Source organism: Rattus norvegicus, chromosome 11, assembly GCF_036323735.1.
Source record: "Rattus norvegicus strain BN/NHsdMcwi chromosome 11, GRCr8, whole genome shotgun sequence".
Taxonomy (NCBI): Eukaryota; Metazoa; Chordata; class Mammalia; order Rodentia; family Muridae; genus Rattus; species Rattus norvegicus.
The window spans coordinates 80,310,986-80,333,012 of NC_086029.1; the positions used below are offsets into that span (position 1 = coordinate 80,310,986).

At 46.3% G+C, this 22,027-nt stretch overlaps 1 protein-coding gene and 1 long non-coding RNA gene across 5 annotated transcripts; one reads left to right on the forward strand and one right to left on the reverse strand.

Moving 5' to 3' along the window:
- Positions 1 to 283: 283 nt before the first annotated feature.
- On the forward strand, positions 284 to 10,693 carry Umps (uridine monophosphate synthetase). The gene is made up of 6 exons (NM_001025402.1): positions 284 to 441; positions 3,710 to 3,863; positions 5,487 to 6,158; positions 7,314 to 7,489; positions 8,608 to 8,722; positions 10,363 to 10,693. Exons 1-6 carry the CDS (start codon positions 286 to 288, stop codon positions 10,533 to 10,535), a joined length of 1,446 nt encoding a protein of 481 aa, NP_001020573.1. The 5' UTR covers positions 284 to 285; the 3' UTR covers positions 10,536 to 10,693.
- LOC134481079 (uncharacterized) lies at positions 5,663 to 16,334 on the reverse strand. Of its 4 annotated transcripts, none has more exons than XR_010056297.1 (4): positions 15,828 to 16,334; positions 12,670 to 13,063; positions 10,800 to 11,490; positions 5,663 to 7,126 (listed from the first exon to the last, which is right to left on the reverse strand). It is a non-coding gene; the product is annotated as an uncharacterized LOC134481079 (long non-coding RNA). The 4 variants fall into 4 exon arrangements; XR_010056298.1 differs by having other exon boundaries at positions 12,670 to 12,774; positions 15,828 to 16,328; XR_010056296.1 differs by having other exon boundaries at positions 12,670 to 16,325.
- Between the last annotated feature and the right edge of the window lie 5,693 nt (positions 16,335 to 22,027).

The following is a 22,027-nucleotide window of genomic DNA, read 5'->3' on the forward strand; positions in this document are numbered from 1 at the left end:
GGGAAGTGGTTGTTAATAGTGACTGTGTCAGATAAAGACGCGCTAAGCTATAAACAAAACAAAACAAAAAACCAAAATGAACGGAGCCTACTGACTCCTTCGGGAAAAATCAGGCTTCAATCTTGGTGGCAGGTTTTAAAACCCAGCCCTCCAACCAGGAAGCATCTAGCACAGGCAAAGAACCCCCCGGCCCAGGCCGGAAAGGGTGGCGGAAGAGGCGGGGCTTCTGGGTGACGTCACGAGCTCCAAGCCCCTCGGCTTCCACAGCGAGCTGAGCGCGCGAGGATGGAGGTCGCCCGCCAAGCCCTGGGCCCCTTGGTCACCGAGCTGTATGACGTGCAGGCTTTCAAGTTCGGGAGCTTCGTGCTGAAGAGCGGGCTCTCCTCCCCAGTCTACATCGACCTGCGGGGCATCGTGTCACGCCCGCGTCTTCTCAGTCAGGTACCAGCCCCGAGGGACCGGATGGCTCCGGGTGGCGGGAAAGGAGAGCAGGAGTTGGCGGGGAGTGGCCGGAATCGGGGGCGAGAGAGGACCACAGACCAGGCAGGCAAGCCCACCCTACTGCTGGTCTGGAGAGTGTGGAGGAGCGTGGGGACCGGGAGCCTTCGGGTTCTTTGGGACCTTGTTTCTAGACCGATCGATAAGGACACGTGCTTTGCGAGAGTCAGGGTATCTTGTGTGCTCTGACCGGCGTAGAAGTCCTTGAATGAGTTCTGTGTACTTAACCTTCAGAAAGTGAGAATTAGTGAGGAAAGGGAAAGGCGGGAGGGTGGAGAAGTTAGTAGCTGGGTCAAAGGACTCAATTTGATACTGTATGGCCAGTAGCTAGAAATTAAAGCCATATGGTGGACACCAAAAAGGCAGATTTTGGGGTGGGGGTTGTTGGTGAGGGTTAAGTGAACACTTAGAGGTTTCTAACCTGATGCTTCTCAGACCTCGAGTCGGTTGTACGTGGTCACCGCCAAGTCGACCGTGAGCTAATGCTTTCTAGCGTGACAAGCTGCTAGCCGAGCTGTATGCAGATGAATGCGTTTCACTTAGAACGAAAGAGTGGAAATGACTGGAAGTGTTGCTAGCAGCTCCGTGTGAATATTGAACATTGTGAAGTTTTTATTCTGTTTATCCTGGGTGTGTGTGTGTGCAACGCTACACTTTCCAAAGGTCAGACAACTTGCAGGAGTGCGTTCTCTCCCTCCATCTTGAGGGTTGAAGGGATTGAACTTAGGTGGTCAGGCCAAGCAGAAAACACCTTTACCAGAAGAGCCAGTGTGAGAATTGTTAATAAAGCACTGGGGCTGGAGGCAGGAGTTAAAGGTCATCACAGTCCCTCTGCCAAGTCAGCTTGAAGCCAGCCTGGGCTACACGAGAATTTGGCTCAAAGGCAGACAAACTAATGAAATGGTTAAAAGTTACTAGCGGCCACTTTGTTGGTTGGTGTAACTGTAGAATATTTCCATCTTTGCAGAGGTCTATCAAGACATATGTATTTAGCCACGTTTGGTGGGGTCCGCACACCTATAATTCCTGCATTCAGGAAACTGAAGCAGGAGAATTGTGAGTTTGAGGTCAGCCTGAGTACTGTTTCCAAAAAACCAACCCCTCTCCCCCAGATGCGTACTTAAAGTTTGTTTCTTGGGTACCCATTTTGCCTAATTGTAAGTAGACTGAAACCCTGATTGACATGGCTTGAACTGTTAGCTTTTCACCATCTGGATTTTTACTATAATTAGGAACTGTATTACCAAGAACTAGTTAAAATTTTAAAGAGGCCTCAGCTCTGGAAAAAAAAAAAATTTTTTTTTAAAGAGGTTTATGTAAATAGGTGCTCTCAATATATACTCCCCCCCCCCCAAAAAAAAGCAATAGATTATATACTTCTAACTTCCTAGGAATAAGTGATAATTGACTGGTTGTGTATACACATAAACAACTGGAAGGAAACTATAGTATTTATCTCACTAAGAACCAAGTCCCCAAATCTCCTCTTATTCTCGAATGATTTGTGGGTTTGTTTATAGGCATATGCTCATGTCAATGATAGTCCAAGAGTGTCTAGCAGACTTAAGATCATGAAATGTATTTAGCTTGGTAATCTTAAATTTCAGTAGAGATACATCCTGGTTTAGGTACGTGCAAAGAAGCATGGCAGATCAGGAAAGCCTGCAGGAAGAAGTCTGTATTGTAGTGTGATACTGTGCACATAGTGGAGTGATAATATATATTTGAGAAAACACATTTTCCAATTTCCATAGTCTTGTGTGTGTGCGCGAGCTTGTGGATAGGGTTGGCTGTAAGTACAGCAGGCAAACGCTCTGTCACGCAACTACCCCTAGTACCTGCCTTCTAGAACAGTTCTGGGAATGTTCATGATTTTAGTATTAGAAATTACACACTTTGCAACTTAAAAATAGTCACACGCTTTTAAAAATACAGAAGAAGCTAGGCATGAGAAGAGTGTGTCCATAATCCCAGCACCTGGGAGGCTGATGAGGCAGGAGCATCAACATGAGTTTGAGGCCAGTGTTGATACTTTAAAACCACAAAAGTAGATGGCTGGTGCGATGACTCAGTGGGTAAGAGTACTGACTGCTCTTCCAGAGGTCCCGAGTTCAAATCCCAGCAACCACATGGTGGCTCACAACCATCTGTAATGGGATCCAATGCCTGCTTCTGGTGTGTTGGAAAACAGCTAGTCTGAGGATGAGCTTCAATGTACCCATATACATAAAATAAATCTAAAAAAAAAATAAGCTCTCTCTCCCACCCACCCCAAGAGTAAGTGATAGATGTACAATTAATAAAGTATTTTAGGGCTGGAGAGATGGCTCAGCGGTTAGGAGCACTGACTGCTCTTCCAGAGGTCCTGAGTTCAAATCCCAGCAACCACATGGTGGCTCACAACCATCTGTAATGAGATCTGATGCCCTCTCCTGGTGTGTCTGAAGACAGCTACAGTGTACTTATAAATAAATAAATCTTAAAAAAAAAAACTTAAAAAAAAATAAAGTATTTTAAAGAGCTAAATGGTTTATGAAGCAACTGTGAGCCTTTAAAAATTTATTTTAAAATATAGTAGTGTTGGATGGGAGTATGCATTCTAACATTAAAATCCGATTGACTTGGCCTGGTGGAAGTGGTGTATGCCTTTAGTCGCAGTGGTTAGGAGGCAGAGGCAGTTAGAACTCTGAGTTTGAGGCCAGCCTGGTCTACAGAGCAAGTTCTAGGACAGCCAAGGCTATAGAGAAACCCTGTCTTAGACACCCTTCCCTACCCTTCAAAAAATTATTTCTGTGGAAAAGATGGAATGTATTTCACACAGTAGGCTCTACACTTAGGAAAGATTCGTTGAGGGAGCTGTTATCCTAGAGATTCAAGGCATGATGGAACTCTGGACGGTGTCTTTGGTCTTCAGAGTGGAGCGTCTTTCCTGAGACATTCCGTGTTGCCCTCCTGTAGGTCCTGAATCTAGTGGAGCAGGTTCATGGTGTTTATGTTTGCATGCCAGGTCGTAAGATTGTTGTGATGGGTCTAAATCTCTCCTGAGTTTAGATACTCATATGGTAAATTGTTAGGAATGATCCACTTATATTTTAGGATTTAATTTTAAAACATCTCCTGGGGGCATGTATTTCCATTTCTGAGGTGCTGTTGGGCATGGTTCATGTATCGTTTGAAGTAACGGAGAGTGTATGTGTTCCTTTCCTTACAGGTCGCAGACATTTTATTCCAAACTGCCAGGAATGCCGGGATCAGTTTTGACAGTGTGTGTGGAGTTCCTTATACAGCGTTACCACTAGCAACAGTTATCTGTTCAGCCAATCATATTCCCATGCTCATTAGGAGGAAGGAAACAAAGGATTATGGTAAAATAAAAATAGCATAAGCCTCAAGTTAATATGTAACCTGTCTTGAAGAGTAAGATTCCTTATGAAACTACATAGACACCTTGGGAACGCATTTTTTTTTTTTTTTTTTTGGTTGGGGTCCATGTCGGGTGTGTTTTTTTTTTTAAACCTGAAAATCAATCTAAAAATGTGAGGGCCGAGTTATTACTTAATGATATTAGAGAATTAATGAGATCTTTGTTTATATTGACATGGTGGTGCTTTGTTAGTTTTTAAAAAGAGATCTTTTAAGATAAACTCTGTAATATCTTGGATTCGCTTCTGAGAGTTGTGAGAGGACAGTGAGAGAGTTCAACGGGTAGAGGAGCCTGCAGCTAACTCTGACCCGAGCTTGGGTGCTGGGTCCCATGTGGTAGAAGGAGCGAGCCTACTGCTACAGGTCATCCTCTATATGTGTTCATATATGTGAACACATATGTGTGCCCACACAGCCATAGCATTGGGGAGGGGTAAGGATATAAACACTGGCCATGGGTCTCTGAGTGGTGAGCTTATTATAATAGCGTGAGGCTAAAAGTAAGTTATCTGCCCATAGGAATGTAGTTGTGTTTCCTTGTATGTTCGCAAATGTTCAGGAAGCTCATTATCAGTGTGCTGCAAGTACTCTGTCTTACTTCAGCCCAAGCAGATTTAGTTAAGCTATGGGAAAGGTGATTCCTCCAGTAAGCCTAAAATGTCTACCAAAATAATACATAATAAAGAACATAAAATTGAGTCTCAGAAAGTGAATATGAAGTCTAGAGCCTGAGTTACTTATATTTTGTAGATTATAGTGGGGCTTAAGAGTGGAGAAGTCACATAGATTGGATAATTCATTGTCGTTATGGTGTGCAAGAAGTTGTGAGATGTTTCCCATCTGAGTTTAGTTTATGAGTATGAGTGTTTTACCTGCACGTATGTATGTGTGCCATGTGCATGCAGTGCCAGCAGAGGCTATTAGAGGGCATTAGGGTCCCTGGAACTGTAGTTCTATATAGTTGTGAGCTGCCCTATGGGTGCTGGGAACCGAACCTGGTTCTCAGTAAGAGCAGACCCTTCCTTCGTTTGAGGCAGGGTTTGGTTGTAGATCTGTGTCTGGCCTGCGTGGCCTAGGCTGACAGGCCTGCTGCAGCCTTACAGTTACAGCCTCCTAAGCATGAAGGTAGCAGGCGTGTGCCACTTGCCTTTAAATTGCTTTTTTAAAAAAGCAAATTGTTCAGCTGGTCATGCGTCTATAATCAATATAGATGGGAAAGGAATGATTTTATTGGTAATGGTGACTTATTCCATCTTTCATTACTGTGTAAGTGATCTTGTTTTAAGAAACTCCATATTGTTCATGGCCAGAATGAGTTGTTACTTACACAGCGAAGTAATTTGTTTTACTCTAATAATTATTCTGCATTTAATTGACATTTTGGAGATCCAGAGGATAGTGAACAAAACAATTGTGGCCCATTGAATGATCAAAGTAAATGTTCACAAGTAAGATTTAAATAGTCTTAATTCTTTATCAGTTCATAGCAAGTGCAGACTTGGGATACATCTTGTACTAGCTGGAATATCTTACCTATTTTTTCAACAGAAGCTTTTCTTCTCTAGGTACTAAGCGCCTTGTAGAAGGAGAGATTAATCCGGGGCAGACCTGTCTGGTCATCGAGGATGTCGTCACCAGTGGGGCCAGCGTTTTGGAGACTGTTGAAGTTCTTCAGAAGGAGGGTCTAAAGGTGACTGATGCCATCGTGCTGTTGGACCGCGAGCAGGGAGGCAAGGACAAGCTGCAGGCTCAGGGCATCCGTCTCCACTCTGTGTGCACGTTGTCGGAAATGCTGGAGATCCTTGAGCAGCAGAAAAAGATCGACGCTGAGATGGTCGGGAGAGTGAAGAGGTTCATTCAGGAGAATGTGTTCACAGCAGCTAACCATAATGGCGTTCCCCCTCCCGAGAAGAAAGCATGCAAGGAACTGAGCTTTGGCGCCCGAGCAGAGCTGCCTGGAGTCCACCCACTTGCCTCAAAGCTTCTCACGCTCATGCAGAAGAAGGAGACCAATCTGTGTCTGTCTGCTGACGTGTCGGAGGCCAGAGAGCTGCTGCAGCTAGCCGATGCCCTAGGACCCAGCATCTGCATGCTCAAAACTCATGTCGATATTCTGAACGATTTTACTCTGGATGTGATGGAGGAGTTGACAACCCTGGCAAAACGCCATGAGTTTTTAATATTTGAAGACAGGAAATTTGCTGATATAGGAAACACAGTTAAAAAGCAGTATGAAAGTAAGTGGTTCAGAAATGCGCTGGCTGAAGGGAAGGTGTATTGGCTCACATGAGAGTCAGCCGCTGGCCTTGCTTCTCTCCGTGTCTCAGCCGTGTTCTTTCTTTGTTGACCTGTTCCTCGGCTAGGGAATTCCACGCCTCACTCTTACCTCTGTGTAAACTCCCTTCATTAGCTGGCCTGGGGAATACACCTGCTCCTGCCGCTACATGGTCTCTGTTTAGCCATTGTGGACTGAGAATCCTGTCAATTCCCATAAAGAAAATGGGTGAGCTGCTGTCAGAAGGTGTCTGAGTTCTGGGCAGGCCAAACAAACTGTATTGGCGCTGGCTGAAAATTGCCAGTATAGGAAAGAATAGAGAAGAATATAAAGTACTACTTAGCAGAATGTGTTGATGTCCTTTTCCCATGTTGGGTTTTAATATCAGACAGGCAGAGGAGCTGACAAGGCCTGGGAAATGCTTAGTCCTCTTCTTATACCTGTTTCTCTTGCAGATTTCTGCCCTTAAAAACAAGTGGCTGTAGTTTGTACTGTGTGGGTCCGATGTGTTTTCACTGCTCTGTAGAACTCTGTAACCATGTGGTTTCTTTTTTACTGAATGCCTGCACCTGATTTTTTTCTTTCAAGTAGAATTATCTGCTACCTCATGTACTAATAATGCTGTCCTACCAGGACTACATTGCTTAGCTTACTGGCTGAAGAGTTAAATTTATATGACGATTCTTGATGCTTGTGTGTTCATCTTTCAAAGATCTGCATTTTTACCGTCTGTTAAAAGTGTAGAGAGTTGCCTGTAAGATTGGGACAGCCAAGGAAACCTGTAGAGCGTACAGTTGCTGATCGATCTGTATAGGGTGGAAACACTCGTCTTGAAGAGAATTTCGGGACGTCACACTGCTTGAGCTCTGTGAATGTCCATCTTCATAGCAGTCCCTCTGTAATGGCAGAGGCTTGATCGGTGGTCTAAATCTGCGGATAAGTAACAGCCTGTCAAGCGCAGCACTTTTTGCAAGGATTTTTCCTCACTGTGACCTAGCTACCAGATGGAACCATGGGTCTGCTGATAAGGTGCTCGACTCTGACTTGTTAGTAGATTTCATACCATAGTTGATTGCATCTTTGAAAATTGGCAAATATCTTTTTCATTTCTCCTCAGGTGGCATCTTTAAAATAGCTTCCTGGGCAGACGTAGTGAATGCCCATGTGGTGCCAGGCTCAGGAGTTGTGAAGGGCTTACAGGAAGTGGGTCTGCCTTTACATCGAGCCTGCCTGCTCATTGCAGAAATGAGCTCTGCTGGCTCCTTGGCCACTGGAGACTACACCAAAGCAGCAGTAAGTGATGGGGTGTTGGGGTGCTGGGTGACCGGAGACTCGGTCTGTCTGTGCTGTCTGTTCCAGGGCAGGGAAACACCGTCATCTGAGGTCTGAGGCAGCCATGGCCTCATCCCATCCCCTCCTCGCTCCAGCTATTCTGGCAGTTTATTAGCACCAGTTGAGCATTTCAGTTGAGCATTTTGATCTTGTAGCGGGTGGAGGGCTTGAATCGTACTCCAGGCCACTTGGACATAGCCCTGTGTTTGTTTTCTCATGAGGCAAAACTGAAGATAAAGGTTGAATTTTAAGTGTTGTCCTGTGGTAAATTCTAGTTGGATAGTCATCTAGGAAGTGAATAAACAATATTGATAGATACTTAAGGACCACAGTAATGTTCTTTATACAGTGCTTTGCCTGCATATCTGTCTGTGTACCACGTGTTCCTAGTGCCCACAGAAGCCAGTAGAGGGCATGGGATTCCCTGGAACTGAAGTTACAGATGGTTGTGAGCCACCATGTGGGTGCTAGGAATTGAACTTATAGAGTAAGCAGTACTCTTTTTTTTTTTTTTTTTTTTTTTTTGGTTCTTTTTTTCGGAGCTGGGGACTGAACCCAGGGCCTTGTGCTTCCTAGGCAAGCGCTCTACCACTGAGCTAAATCCCCAACCCCAGCAGTACTCTTAACTGTTGAGCCGTCTGTCTATATCTAGCCCTCTATGGTAAATTTAGAACCCTGACTGGACCATAAATAATGATTTCCTACATCAAAGCTCTGGGGGTGAGGTCTGACTCAAGACTAAGCTGTCCCTTCTGGTGGTAGTAGCTGGTGGCAAGGCTGACGTGTGCCTGTGAGGAAATAGCATGGGAATGAGGCCAGTGAGGAGCAAATGCCAAGGAGAAAGTGCTGGAAGAGTGTTGCTTAGGTCTTGAAGGCTGCTCTGTCTGTGACAGTACACATCTCAAATCCTTCTTCCCGAGGGGAGTCGTCAGGCACTGACACAGGGAAGAACTACGCAGCATCTTGTCTGATGCGTGTTCTCTCAGTTCTGATCTTTTCATGGCTGCTTGGACAAAGGGGGTCATCTCAGGACCTTAGTTACTGTGTTCTCGTAATACTGCCTATCGTGTCCCATTTAGGTTGGGATGGCTGAGGAGCACTGTGAGTTTGTCATTGGCTTTATTTCTGGCTCCCGAGTAAGCATGAAACCGGAGTTTCTTCACTTGACCCCAGGAGTTCAGTTAGAGACAGGAGGTGAGTATGCTCCCTAGCCGAGTCCAACCCCTCTTGGGGGGTCGCGTATCAGTTAGGGAGTAGCGATGAAGTAATTTTATGGTTGGGGGGAGTCACCATCTTTAGCACTAGGAAGGTTGAGGACCATTGATCTAGAGCAGTGAGCCCCTTGACCTGGTAATAGTGTGTACTGTGTAAGACAGTTTGACTTTAGGATTGAAGGCTACTTTTGAGATGGACCGTGGAGAGATCTGCCTAATTTAACTCGGCCTCCCAAATGTTGGGGCTAAAGGCATGTGCCATCATGCTGGCTAGAAACCTGATATTTGGGGTTAGCATTTCCTATTTGTGCTCTGAGTGTACCACCCAAAGGATGCATTCTGTGTCCCAGCAGGTCTGCAAAACCATTAGCTAAACAGACGATTGTCAGCAGTTTTGATGTGCCAGCGCCTGGCTGTGGTTCTTAAACTTGCTGCCATCTCAAATGCAGTTGAAAAGGAACAAGCCAGGATGTAAAACAGGCACGGATAAGGGTTGGATGTAGTTCTAAACCGTGTGTGCTTAGCTGATACAAGGCTCTGGGTTTAGTTTCCAGGACCTCACCTCTGCCTGCCAACAAAATTGTAACTGTCCTACAGGACAGGTAAAGGACAGGGTCCCTGGAGGTGGATTGGTCGTTGCTCAGGGGTGTAGCTGAGCTGGTAGTTTTATGTCTGTTGAGTATTTCTAGGAATCTCTTATAGATCAGAAGGTCTTTCAACATGAGTAGACCTCTGGTCCCTCAGCTCTACACAGATGATAGCATTGAAGAAGTGGATACTGTGCCACATGTGTCGAGGTGTAAAAGGACTGATTTCTCCAGCCCTGAACTATTAGGGTTATTTTATATAGTATTTGCCATGTTGGGGGGGAGCCCCGCCTTTTGTTTGGAGTTACTCTAAACAGTCTCAAATTTTACACACTATGGAGTAGATAGACCTCCACACACTAAGTGGCCTTGGAAGTCAACAGCTCTCAGGACTTTTTAAACTGCTGTTTTAGCTCTGGCCATCCTAGAACATATTGTGTAGACCAGGCTAGCCTCAAACTCACAGAGATCCACCTGCTTCTGCCTCCCCAAGTGCTAGGACTAAAGGTGCATACTACCATACCCAGCCTCAGAGTAAACTACTTTTAATTTCGTCTTCTTGATCTGTCAAATGTATGGATTTATACTGACCTTAAAATAGTGGGAAGGCATGGAGATGGTATAAATATTATTATATCTACTTAGCATACGACCTCCACACAAAGCAAGCTGCATTGGACTGCTACATAAGGCTCTGCAGTTCTTTCACTGAATAGCACGTTAGGACCCAGGCTTTTAAGAATTGAAAGCATCAAAATCCATTTAACACAATGTTTCTAGAAAAACAGATATCATTAATAAAATGCCATTTTCCAGGCGTGGGACCCTGGGCCTTTAATACTGGAATTGGAGAGGCAGGCAGATTTCTGAGTTCAAGGCCAGCTTGGTTTACATTGTTTCCGAAAACAAAGGGTTAGGGCTGAGAACTTGATGGGATTGTAGTAGAAATGGTTGTGAATAATGAGGTGTATTATATAGTAAATGCTCTCTGGAATGAGCTTGCCTGTGTTAAATAGCTTTTGTTTCTCCACAGGGGATCACCTTGGCCAGCAGTACAATAGTCCCCAAGAAGTGGTTGGTAAACGAGGTTCTGATGTCATCATTGTGGGCCGGGGAATACTCGCAGCAGCAAACCGCCTGGAAGCAGCTGAGATGTACAGAAAAGCTGCCTGGGAAGCTTATTTGAGTAGGCTTGCTGTCCAGTGAGAAGGCACTGAACGTGGGTGGTAGCCCAAAGTCGCTGGCTTCAAAGAACAGTGCTCAGGGTCCTGCACAGGGTTTGTGAGAGACAGACTCTGCAGCACCGTGTTGTGTCTTTAACTTGTAACCACTGCACTGTACTATAACGAGCTCTTTAAAGCTTTCATGGAGACTGGTGTTTGTTTGGCAGCCACCACCTTTGGGCTGGACTGCTTAATTCCTTAAACTCCAGTGAGACTCGGTCACAGACATCTAATGTTAGCTGCTTACCTCCTTCAGGGCCGTGAAGCTGGATCCTTAAATGGAGCGGTTGTTCTAGTTCCCTCTACTCAGCAATCAGTGTAGACAGTCAGTCACAGCTTCCTCTTGCCTCAGCTGGGTGGTAGGCCTCTGCCTCTAAGAAAACAGTAGGGGGTTGGGGATTTAGCTCAGTGGTAGAGCGCTTGCCTAGCAAACGCAAGGCCCTGGGTTCGGTCCCCAGCTCCGAAAAAAAAAAAGAAAACGGTAGTACCAGTTCCCCACTGTATTAATGTGCTTGCTGACGGGCTGGGGGCTCGTAATGAATGGCTCTGTGGTTAAGAGCACCGTTGCTCTCATAGGATCCTCATTTGGTCCCCAGCACTCACATGGTGGCTCACGACCATCTGTGACTCCAATTCCAGAGGATCCCGTTCCCTCTTCCAGCTTCCCGGGGCTACATGCATGTGAAGCACCTTTACGTTTGTTAAAAAAAGCCTCTGCCGGTGCTAATGGAGAATTTTAGCACAGAAATGTTTGCTCAGCAGACCGAGAAATTGGGTGGCTCCAGCAGTGTGATTTGATCGCTGTTTCACACGTAAAACGCTTTGCCCATTGCAGGTGAAATTCACAGCCCCTCCTTTGGTTCACATGCTTACCAAGCAAGGCACCATCACTCTAGTGTCTACCCTCCGCACATCATGGGTACCTTCAGTTCTTATTCCTGCCAAAAGCAAAGATCCGTTAGCATTCAGCAGGTGGCTGTGTGTAAATAGTGTAGACTTGAGAAGACTGATGAGTGCAGATGGAACGGTCTAAGAATGTAACCTGCTACTTCCTTAGCACCAAGCCAGGACAGCACCCAGACTACGCATCTGTAAGGTTGGCAACTGCACACACTCAGCAAGTGCCCTGCGTCCTGTAGAAAAGTGGAATCAAAGTAGCTCCAGTGCTTGAAGGAGTCTTGAGTACAGCATGAGCCCATCAACTAAAAGCATGAGTCTCGGGGGGTGGGTTTGAACCAGTGTCTGAGAAAAGCTGTCAGGATCTAAGGCAACTTCGCTTCAAGGCGTTAGCTTAGTCTCCAACAGCTATGTGGCTCCAGGCATCAAAGGGACCTTTCAGTTGTAAGATGCAGACCTAAACTGAGGCCCTGAAGTCAAGTGCATGGGCTTTAGAGCAGTCTTTTAGGGGCCAAAAGGAAAAGTGTGTTAACACAATGCATTGGGCCCTGTGCATTTCTGTGTAATTCAGATCAGCATTTGGGGAAATAGGAAACAGTCCTCTTGAGGACAGACTTACTGTATCTGTTCTACCCATTAAAACTACAGTACCTTTGGCCAGGTCAGTTCATCTTAATGTTAAATGCTGTCTGCTTTTCCAGATGACTGGGCATGGCAGTTTCATAATTAACAATTTACCCAAGAAAATGGCTTTGTCACTGGAGATGCCTCCATGTTTACTCCATAAACACGATGTTCCCCAGTGATATCTTAATTACTCCTGTCACAGTGGCCTTCCTGTTTGTCTGTAAGCAAAAACCAGACTACCCTGAGAACATATTTATGTCCCACTGAAGGTGGCAGTTCTGTGAGTTCCTCTTGTAAGTTCCTCTTCACTTTCCTGAGTTCCCTTCTGCGGTCCATCAGTGTGCCAGATGGTTTTTGTCAGTGTGACACAGATGTATCTGGGAAGAGGGAATCTTAAGAGAAAATGTCCTGTAAGGCTGCACTGTGGACACTCCTGTGAGGGCATTTTCTTTAATAATTGATGCGGAATGGAAGAGCCCAGTCCACAGTGGGCAGTGTCAGCCCTATTCAGATAGTCTTGAATTATATAACGAAGGCCAGGCAAGCCACTAAGAACATCCTCCATAGTCTTCGGCCTCTGCTTCAGCTCTCACCTTGAGGTTCCTTCCCCTGACTTCCTCAGTGATGGGTGGGACCTGAAGATCACAAGCTGAAATGAACCTCTTCCTTTACAAGATGCTTTTGGTCACAATAGAAACCTAAGAGTTGTATAAGAATAGACCACTGTTAGTTTTGGTAGTAGTCTCGGGATTCGGAGCTTGATAGGATACACGTTGGCAATAACTCATTTTGGCAAGTTTACTCTTGAGAAATGATCTTGTCAATTACTTCAGCCCCGCCTTGGACTCAAGGTGGGGATTACGGGTGTGTATACCAAGCAGCCTCATCTCAGCATTTCAGAGTACTTGCCTTACTGGTTCTTGCTCGAATTCATTTCACTTTGCTCCAACGAAGGGTACCATGGTGCGGAACTTCTAATGATGGAAACTTTAAACATAAGGAAGCTATTCAGGCCTTACATGGTGATACACACTTCACACTGAATTATCAGTAGCCCTGACTGGAACTACCTGGCTTAGAACTCTTAGCCAACTGCCTGCCTTAGCCACCTGAGTCCTGGGGTTAAAAGCCTATGCTACGGTACTAGGCAGAATTCTATTCAAATGCTGGTTTTGTTTCTCCAGTTCAGGCATACATATATATGCATTAAAAGGGCTGCTGTGTGGACTGGAGAAGTGGCTCAGGGTTAAGAGCACTGGCTGTCCCTCCAGAGAACCCAGGTTCAATTCCTAGCTCACTTGGCAGCCCAGCCTGTTTAACTTCATACCCAGGAGGATTCGAGGGCCTAGAGCAAAGCGTAACACAAAACTTTAACATAGAAAAAAGATTTTAAAGGCTGCTGTTGTCCATTAGATTTGGACCAGCCTTACAGAATTTGTTTAGACATCTCATAAAGCAAGCTACCAAAGCCAAACAGCTTGAGGGAGAAAGCTCAGCATTCCAGCTGGTAACCGCTTGCCTGTGTGTAAGCTGAGGAGCCCTGGTTCAGATCCCCAGCATCCATGGGAAAGCCAGCAGCCACTGCACATCAGTGGGCACACCAGACACACAAGAGGATCGGACAGGTCCCTGGAGCTCAAGAGCCAGTCAGTGTAGCCAAGTCGGTGAGCTCCAGGTTTTATGAGAGACCCTATCCCCAAAATAATAAGGAGGAAAGCACTCAGGCAGAGGCAGGTAGAGCTCTGTAAGTTCAAGGCCAGCCTGGTCCACATGATAGACCCTGTCTCAAAAAGCAAGTTTTTGGACAAGCAGGTAATGCCATCCTCTCAATCCTGACAACTGTAGTTTAATCCCTGCAACCCTGGTGAAGCGAGAACCAATACCCATGGACACTCTGACTTCCATGTGCAGGCCATGGCACCCCATTTCATACACAAGACAACAGTTAAGACCCCTGGTGCCAACGACTGGCCTATACATACTTGCACGCGCAAACACAGCCAGCTTTTCCAAATGTCAGAAAAACAAACTTGGTCTTCACTAGCCTTACTAGACCAGACCAAGTTGGGTGGGGGGGAGGGGGTCTCCAATAGGAGCCAGCTTCTGACTTTGGAAGGGTCACCATAGAGCTAAAGCACACCTGGTATTTTCAGTTTACAAGTTAAAGCCAGTAAAATCTAGGCAGTGAGTGGTTTGGATTTGCCATTCTGTTGTGTAGGCCCCTTAACATGTTTCCTAAGTACAAAACTTTTGGTGTCAAAAATACCCCTGGCTTCCTTGTACCACATAAAACCAGTATGCTCCCCATTAGGTTTGTTTGTTTTAAGGCAGAGTCCCTATAGCTCTGGCTGTGCTGGAACTTGCTTTGTAGACTAGACTGCCCTTGAACTCATAGATCCATCAGCCTCCTACCAAACATGAAACTCGGAAAGCAAATACAACACACCATTCATCACTGCAAAAGAAGCACAGTGAGGACAGCCCTCATATCCTTGGTGGAACTTAGCCAGGGGCTAATTCTTGATGCTGTGCTGTGACACCACAAGGAGGGGGCCACACCCACCTTGGCAGCCAGGGCATCTCTGCCCCAAACACTGGGAGACAGGAGACTGGTCAAAAGTCTGCTGAGTGAGCGCATTACATCAGACTTCTGAGTAGTCAGGGCATTTTAGACATTCTCAGTGAGAGCTGAGAACAGCTGTTTTTGTTTTTCAGAATAATTAATTTTACATACAGCCTTTTCCAATCATTAAAGTTGAGACAACCCTAGTCCAAACCACCTCTTCTAACTCTCTCTACCATAGTAAAATCAGGATGATTAAGGAACAGGTTTCCATATTTTTACCTCAAAGTGGCACATAATTTCTCAAAAGTATCCACCCACTACTCAACACCTCAGGAGAGTAATGTTCCATGACAAAACTTCACAGATGCCTATGCTTTTAAGCTCTTTATTGTCAACAATTTATGCTTAAATTACTTAGGCGTAGTCATTTAGTCACTGGGATCTCAGGAAGTCCACTCCAAAATCAGCTATTGCATAATGAGCTGAAACCCTCTGCACAGCAGCAAAATGCAAGGCTGAGTTCCCTTCACTTCCCTGCAGCCTCGGAGTGACTTAGCTTTTCCCACAGGACAGATCTCCCCATGCCAGGAGCCATGGGACAGCCATGTTCATCCTTCCCCCCAAGGGCCAGTTTACTAAGGAGTATCCATTTCAAGGGTAATTTCTCCCCAACCATTTGGTTCATTTCGGCCATTCAGCAGAGTCCCGGGCCTCTGTAAGGCTGGCTAGGAGGAAGACAAAGCTGATACCAGACATCTGCCTCTTCACTGTTCAAGTGCCCAAGGGTTCAGCTCCCTCTGGGTGCAGATGAGAACTTTCCTCCAGAGAAGGTGAGCTTTTTATCAACCAAGACAGGTTTCCAGAACTAAGGAGACAGCTCAGTATCTCCTTAAGGCCTTCAGGGCTCTTAACTACAAGACCGAGACTCACTAACACCGTTAGAACAGTCAAGCGGCTTCCATGCTAGAGCAAGACACTTCTCCATGGTGCTAAGATTTTTAAACCTCAAGGACCTGAGTGTTCATTTTTTAAAAATTCCTTTAGCAACCTGTGGGCTAACTAAAAGGTGAATCCCACTTTCTGCAAAATCTTTGAAGCCTCATTTTTAAGACACCCCAACCAATTCCCTCCCTGTCTTAAGGTTTTACTGCTGTGAACAGACACCATGACCAAGGCAAGTCTTACAAGAACAGCATGTAATTGGGGCTGGCCTACAGGTTCAGAGGTTCAGTCCATCGTCCTCAAGGTGGGAGCAGGGCAGCATCCAGCAGACATGGAGCAGGAGGAGCTGAGAGTTCTACATCTTCATCTGAAGGCTGCTAGTGGAAGACTTCCTTCTAAGCAGCGAAGGTGAGGGTCATAAGCCCACACCCACAGTGACAACACTTCCTAATGGTGCCACTCCCTGTAAACCATCACACTCCCAGTAGCCTGCAACCCCATGTTCCTGTTGGGTTCACCCATCTCTAAATGCAGTAAATGGTGTAAGCTCTGATGGTTCTTTTTGTTCTGTCTAGCCAAGGTGGCCAACTCCAAGTCTACGAACTTTCTCACAGCACAGACAGGTATGACCTGTTTGCTCTCAGTGTAATCCAGTCTCACACAGATTCAAAAAGTGGGATTCTGGAGTTCCTTGACTCAGGCCCTCCATCTAAACCCTGATCAGACCACTGAGCCCAGTTTTGTCTTGACGACCTGAGCCTGATCCTACTGAAGCCAGTGATACCTCAGATCTCCCCTTTGGAACTCAGGCCTGTTTCTGTCAGGACTTCCATAACCCAGACCAAACCCACAGAGCTTTGAAAGCCAAGAGCTCTTCCCAGGAGTCCCAGCTGTAGCAAGAAACCAGCAGGGTCCCATGTGACAGCTACGGGAGCATGTTCTTACAAGTGCAACCCTCAACCCTCTGACACACACAGAAATGAGGCACAGGAAAAACTGACGGGCTACAGCTTGGCCTATTTACAGCTTAGCTAGTTGCTGCAGGAAGGGCCCAGTTACTGTGACTTATCTGCATTGATCTGGGCCTAGCACAGTGCCAGAGCCAAACCACAGCCTCCCATACATAAAACACAGGCGGTAAGAGAGAGTGCCCAGCAAAAGCTGTACTCAGGCTTCTGGGTTTCTGCTGTAGTGGAGGTGAGGACCCCTTTCCTCACTCTGATTCTAATATTCTGGCTCTTGGTGAGGTTCTGAAGGACCAGTGGCTGCTCCCTGTACATACGCACATGTATGTGCAGGCATGCACGCACGCACACTCACACACATTTTTCTGTGTTGGAAGGTAGAGTGTGAAATGTGTGGGCCCATAATGCTCTGGAGCAGAGTAGGGTGCCAGCTGTGTGTCACACTTCCCCTGTCCTGATGCCACCAATATTTGCACAGTCCCTTTCCTATCTGGAACTTGATTAACTGGCAGCAGAGAATTGCCAGTTCCACAACTAGACCTTTAGCACACATGGGAGGAGAGCCTGGCATTTCAAGCAGACATACACACTGGCAAAAATATCCGTACACATAAAAAGTTAAACAGGGACAACTCCCCTCTGTAATTGGCACACCCAGAAGCCCTAGCAGGTACTGGAGAGGAAATCAGGGCAGTGAGCTCCTTACTTCACTGCAGTGTTTCCTGGGTCCTGCACAGTAGATTCTGCTCCGGGAGGTATGGGGTGAGGCCTACCTAGCCCACTGAATTTTTAGTGGGTGCCTCCAGGCATCTGGGCATTTTTTTTTTTTCTTTTTTTCGGAGCTGGGGACCGAACCCAGGGCCTTCCGCTTGCTAGGCAAGCGCTCTACCACTGAGCTAAATCCCCAACCCCCATCTGGGCATTTCTTAAAAGTGGGCCTAGGCTATAGGCCATTTCTCTAAGCAAAAGGTAAACAGCACGAGTCATGAAAATAGTACAGTTGACTGATCTAAACAAAACAACTAGTTCTGGTGGGAAAACAGGAACAGTCCCGACAGAGTGCCCACAATAGCTGTAGAGTTGGACTGACCCAGGATTCTGACCTAGGCCCAGGGCATATGGTTAGCTTGAAAGCCCATGGGTGTTTAGTGTGGAGGAATCTAGGAAACCTTCAAGCCTCACTCCACCCCATCCCCTCTCCTTGTTAAGAGCTATTGTTCAGATCGGGAGTCTGCTCGGCCTCAAAGCCAGCCCTAGCCCAGCTTTTGCCATGGAGGGAGAAACCAGGGACATGCCGATGTGAGCAGGTCTTACCCTGCAGGGAGAACTGCAGACAGCAGCCGTGTTGAAGGTGATGGCCTGCAGATGTCTACAGCCCCTGCTTCCACTGGTTAAAATGGCTGCCAGGATCAGCAAGAAGACCTAAACTCTAACCACAGACTGGGGAGGAGTGAGGAAGGTGGGCCCTCTCAGGACCACCTGTGCCTCCTTGGCTCAGCGAGTGCAGTTTTCTGAGGCAGCTGTTTAGCATCATGGTGTACACACTGCTGACCCATAGGTGTTTAACTCTACATGAGGGTCTGAAGGCGGGTACCAGTCACTGGCCTAAAACCTCCATTTTGTCCCTATCTGATACCTCTTTCACATTTTTCTTTTCTCTCTCTTCTTTCTTTCCCCTCCTTCCCTCTCTCTCTCCCTCCCTCCCTCCCTCCCTTCCTTTTTCTTTGTGTGGCCCTGTGTACTAAAACTCACTCTGTAGACCAGAGTGGACCCCAGAGATCCACCTGCCTCAGCTTCTTGAGTGCTGGTATTAAAGGTGCACCACGAGGGCTGGGGATTTAGCTCAGTGGTAGAGCGCTTACCTAGGAAGCGCAAGGCCCTGGGTTCGGTCCCCAGCTCCGAAAAAAAGAACCAAAAAAAAAAAAAAAGGTGCACCACGGCCACACAGCTGCCATTTTTTCTTCTGAGTCATTCTCTTCTGTGTTGTTCTTGGGTTCCAAGGCTGACAGAACTAACTGTTCCCCTCAGGCGATGAACATGATAAAAATTTCTCCAGCACCCCTAAGAACCAGAACTGACACAATAACCAGTCAGACTCCTGGCCTGACCAAGACCACCTGCTCTCTTGGCTGTGCATACCCCAACCATGTCTAGGCTTCCCCGTCATAGAAAACCATCACAGTGCCCATCAGCTTCTGGAGGATAGATTGTGGGGGAGGATCACTGAGCCCCTCTAAATAAAGCTCTTCCCTCTGACAAGGCACAATGTCTCACACCTATAATCCTAGCACTCATGAGTTGCAGGGAGGAAGATCATGAGTTCAAGCAACTTAAGGCCACATAGTGCAACCCTGTCCAAAAAAAAAAAAAACCACACAAGGCACAGCAGCTCACACCGGCATTGCGGCGCTAAAAGGTTTAGTCAGCAAATTGGAGGCCAGCCAGGGCTACATAGCAAGACTCTATCTCAAACAAAACAAAACAAAAATAGTTTCCTTCTCTGTCCTTCAGTGCCCATCCATTTAATGGACAGATCAGAAGTGGTGGACACACCTAGTCCATGGTGACCCTAGAGTGAGGGGTTTTGTCTTAAAACCCTTGTCCTCTCAAGGTGTACAGAGCCAAGGGCAGCAAAGGAAGCAGCAATTCCAGAGGGAATCCGGTTCTGGGGAAGAAAGCAAGGCAACACGCCCGTGACCTCATCAGTGTCCGCACAGGGGAAGGAGAGTTGTTGCAAGTGCACAGGACACAATGGTTATTAGCAGATCTGCCAGAACTCCATCCCTACAGACCAAAACAAAGTTGCTTTTTCTTGGAAGCTAAAATCCAAAATTTCTAACTTAGATGCAGAAACTTTTAAAGGCAGCAATGGTTCTGTTTTGATAGCAAGACTTGCGTTTATGAGCGGGGCGATACAGTGAAGAAATGTATTTCGAGACAAAGGTATAAAGACAGAAGTGACAAAGAAAAGGTTAAGAGGCTGAGAGCCATCATGGGTGGGAATACTGCAGAATAGAAAGGGCAGGAATGTAGCTGAACGGCTAGCGTTTCCCCTGCACGTCCCTCCCCAACCAAATAGCCACAGTTTGAAAACCACACCTGAGTCCTAGGCAAGAGTATGAACAAAGGCACTGTCTCTACAAATGTCTTCTAGAAATGGTTGAGCTTTGAGCATAAACACCTTTCCCAAACTTAGAGAAATATGCTGTTCATAAAGTCAAAGAAGCCAACAGTTACTGTACTGTTGGAAGCTTCAGAACAGGTAGTGACATCCACCAGCCCTGAGAAGGTAGGACTTATGCAACGAAGGCTACAAAGGCCACACATAGGAGTCTGTCAGTAGCTGCCTGTGATAGCGCTTCTCAGTTGTCAACTTGAATACATCTGGAACTAACTTAAAACCCCAACCAGCTAATTACACCTGTGAGGGCTTTTTAGTTAACTGGTTCATGTAAGGTAGGAAGATCCACCTTAAATTAGATCATTTGAGGTCAGAAGATGCGCTTTCAACCTGGGCCACACCTGGGCCGACGAAAGGACAGAGAAGTGCTTGCTCTTTGCTTCCTCTCATCCTCAATGGCAAGCTCATTCCATCACTGGCTTTAGATCTCACTTCTTTGGGATTCCAACAGACTGAAGACCAGCAGAGACATCCAGCCCTGAGAACTAAACAACTCCTAGATTATTGGGCTTTCTGTTGGGAGACAGCTTTGGCTGGACTAGCAGGACCACAAGCCCATGTAAACACCCTAAATCTCCTTTATAAAGTCTATCGGTTCTGTTCCTCTAAACTCTAGAGAAGCCTAACACATCACCTGATTATAAAGTCCTTGGAGTCTCCTCAAGAAGGCCCTGCTGCCACCCAGGGCTCCTTTCCTGAATGCACTTGCAGTGAATTACACACAACACATGTCTCAAAGGGTGAAGGTGACACGTGCCGAGGGTGAGCAGGTGAGGCCAAGAGAACTGGAATCTATCACAACCATCCAAGAGACAGCTCTGCCCAGACTCCTGGGAACCTGAAATAGGAAGCCCCTTCGAGATCAGTCCAGCCAACCATCCCATTCCACAGATGAGGAAAGTGAGGCCCATTGAGAGATGACAGGCACAAGCTACAGAAGAATTCAACCACTCTACTGCTGGGAATGGAACAGAGAGGAAGAGGTCTGCCATCCCTTCCAGGGCATACTCCAATGACTGGAAGATCTCCAACAGCCTCATGCCAAAGTCCTTTTCCAACAGTTCCATGGAACCAAGCCTTCATGACTTAGGAAGACAGTAAGATCCAAGGTAGAACAAGGGCCAAGAGTATTTACCTCTGAGTGGTGTGATTCCAAATGCTTTCTACCTCATGATTCTGTTTCCTATTTTGTTCAGTAAGAACTTTTTAGTTAGGAAAAAAAAAAATCATTCAAGACGATTAATAAAAAACCAGGGGGATGGACCAGTCAGTAAAATGCTTGCTTTATAATCTTTAAATCACTAGACCTGATCCAGGAATGGTAATGCACACCTGGAGGTGTGTAGCATTCGAGGTGGGGAAGAGGACTTTGGTGAGTTGAAGACCAGCCTGGGCTACATAGTTCTAAGGAAGTCTGACCTACAGACTGAGGTCCTGCCTCAACAAACCAAACTAACAGAGCCACCAAGAGTATAGTGCATGAAGCCACTTGCCTCATAAGCCCAAGGACTTGAGTTTAATATTGAACCTATAAGACTTCAATACTGGAACCTACGAAAAGATCGAAGCTCTATAAAGTTGTCCTCAGACCTCCACATGTATGCTGTGACAAACATATCCCTGCCCCCAAATCATGTTATTTATGCACTGTTATTATGGAAATGGTTGTGCAGAACGAGGCATTTGGAATACAGCGCCTTGTTACCGCTTTTGGCTCATTATGCAGCCTTGGGAATGAGAACACCATGGTTGGCCCCCGGTCAGAATCTTGGGCCACAGTACCCCAGGTTATGTCAAGAACTTCCAGCAGGGGGCAGCAGGACACCATTGGGCATGTCTTCCTCTTGGTGTCACTGTGAAAACACCCCCAATAACCTAGCATCAGGTGGAAACAGTGGTGACCCCGAGTGTTAGCCTGTGGCTCAAGAGTGTCATGTGCTCACAGTACTGCCTATAGAAAACAAGATTTGAACAAGTTAGTGCGTGGCCTCCAGGACACCCATAATACGTGGAAGAAAAATTAAGTTTTTCCATGGTCCTCCTCCTCCTTCCTCCTCTTCTTCATCCTCCTCCTTCTCTTTCAGTTTAGGAAGTAATTTTCTTGTCTTATGTATTTGTAAAAGGACTACTTCTCTTTTCCACAAGTTCTTCTCAAGTTCCACAAGAGGAAGGACACTCAGAATCAGTTCTCTTTTGTCCCACACAAGTCAGCATTCACCCCAAAGCAGGCCAGTCACAAAAGAGAAAGTTGGTCCAGTGCTCAGCCTAGGCTTGAAGCGTTGCACTGACAAAAACCT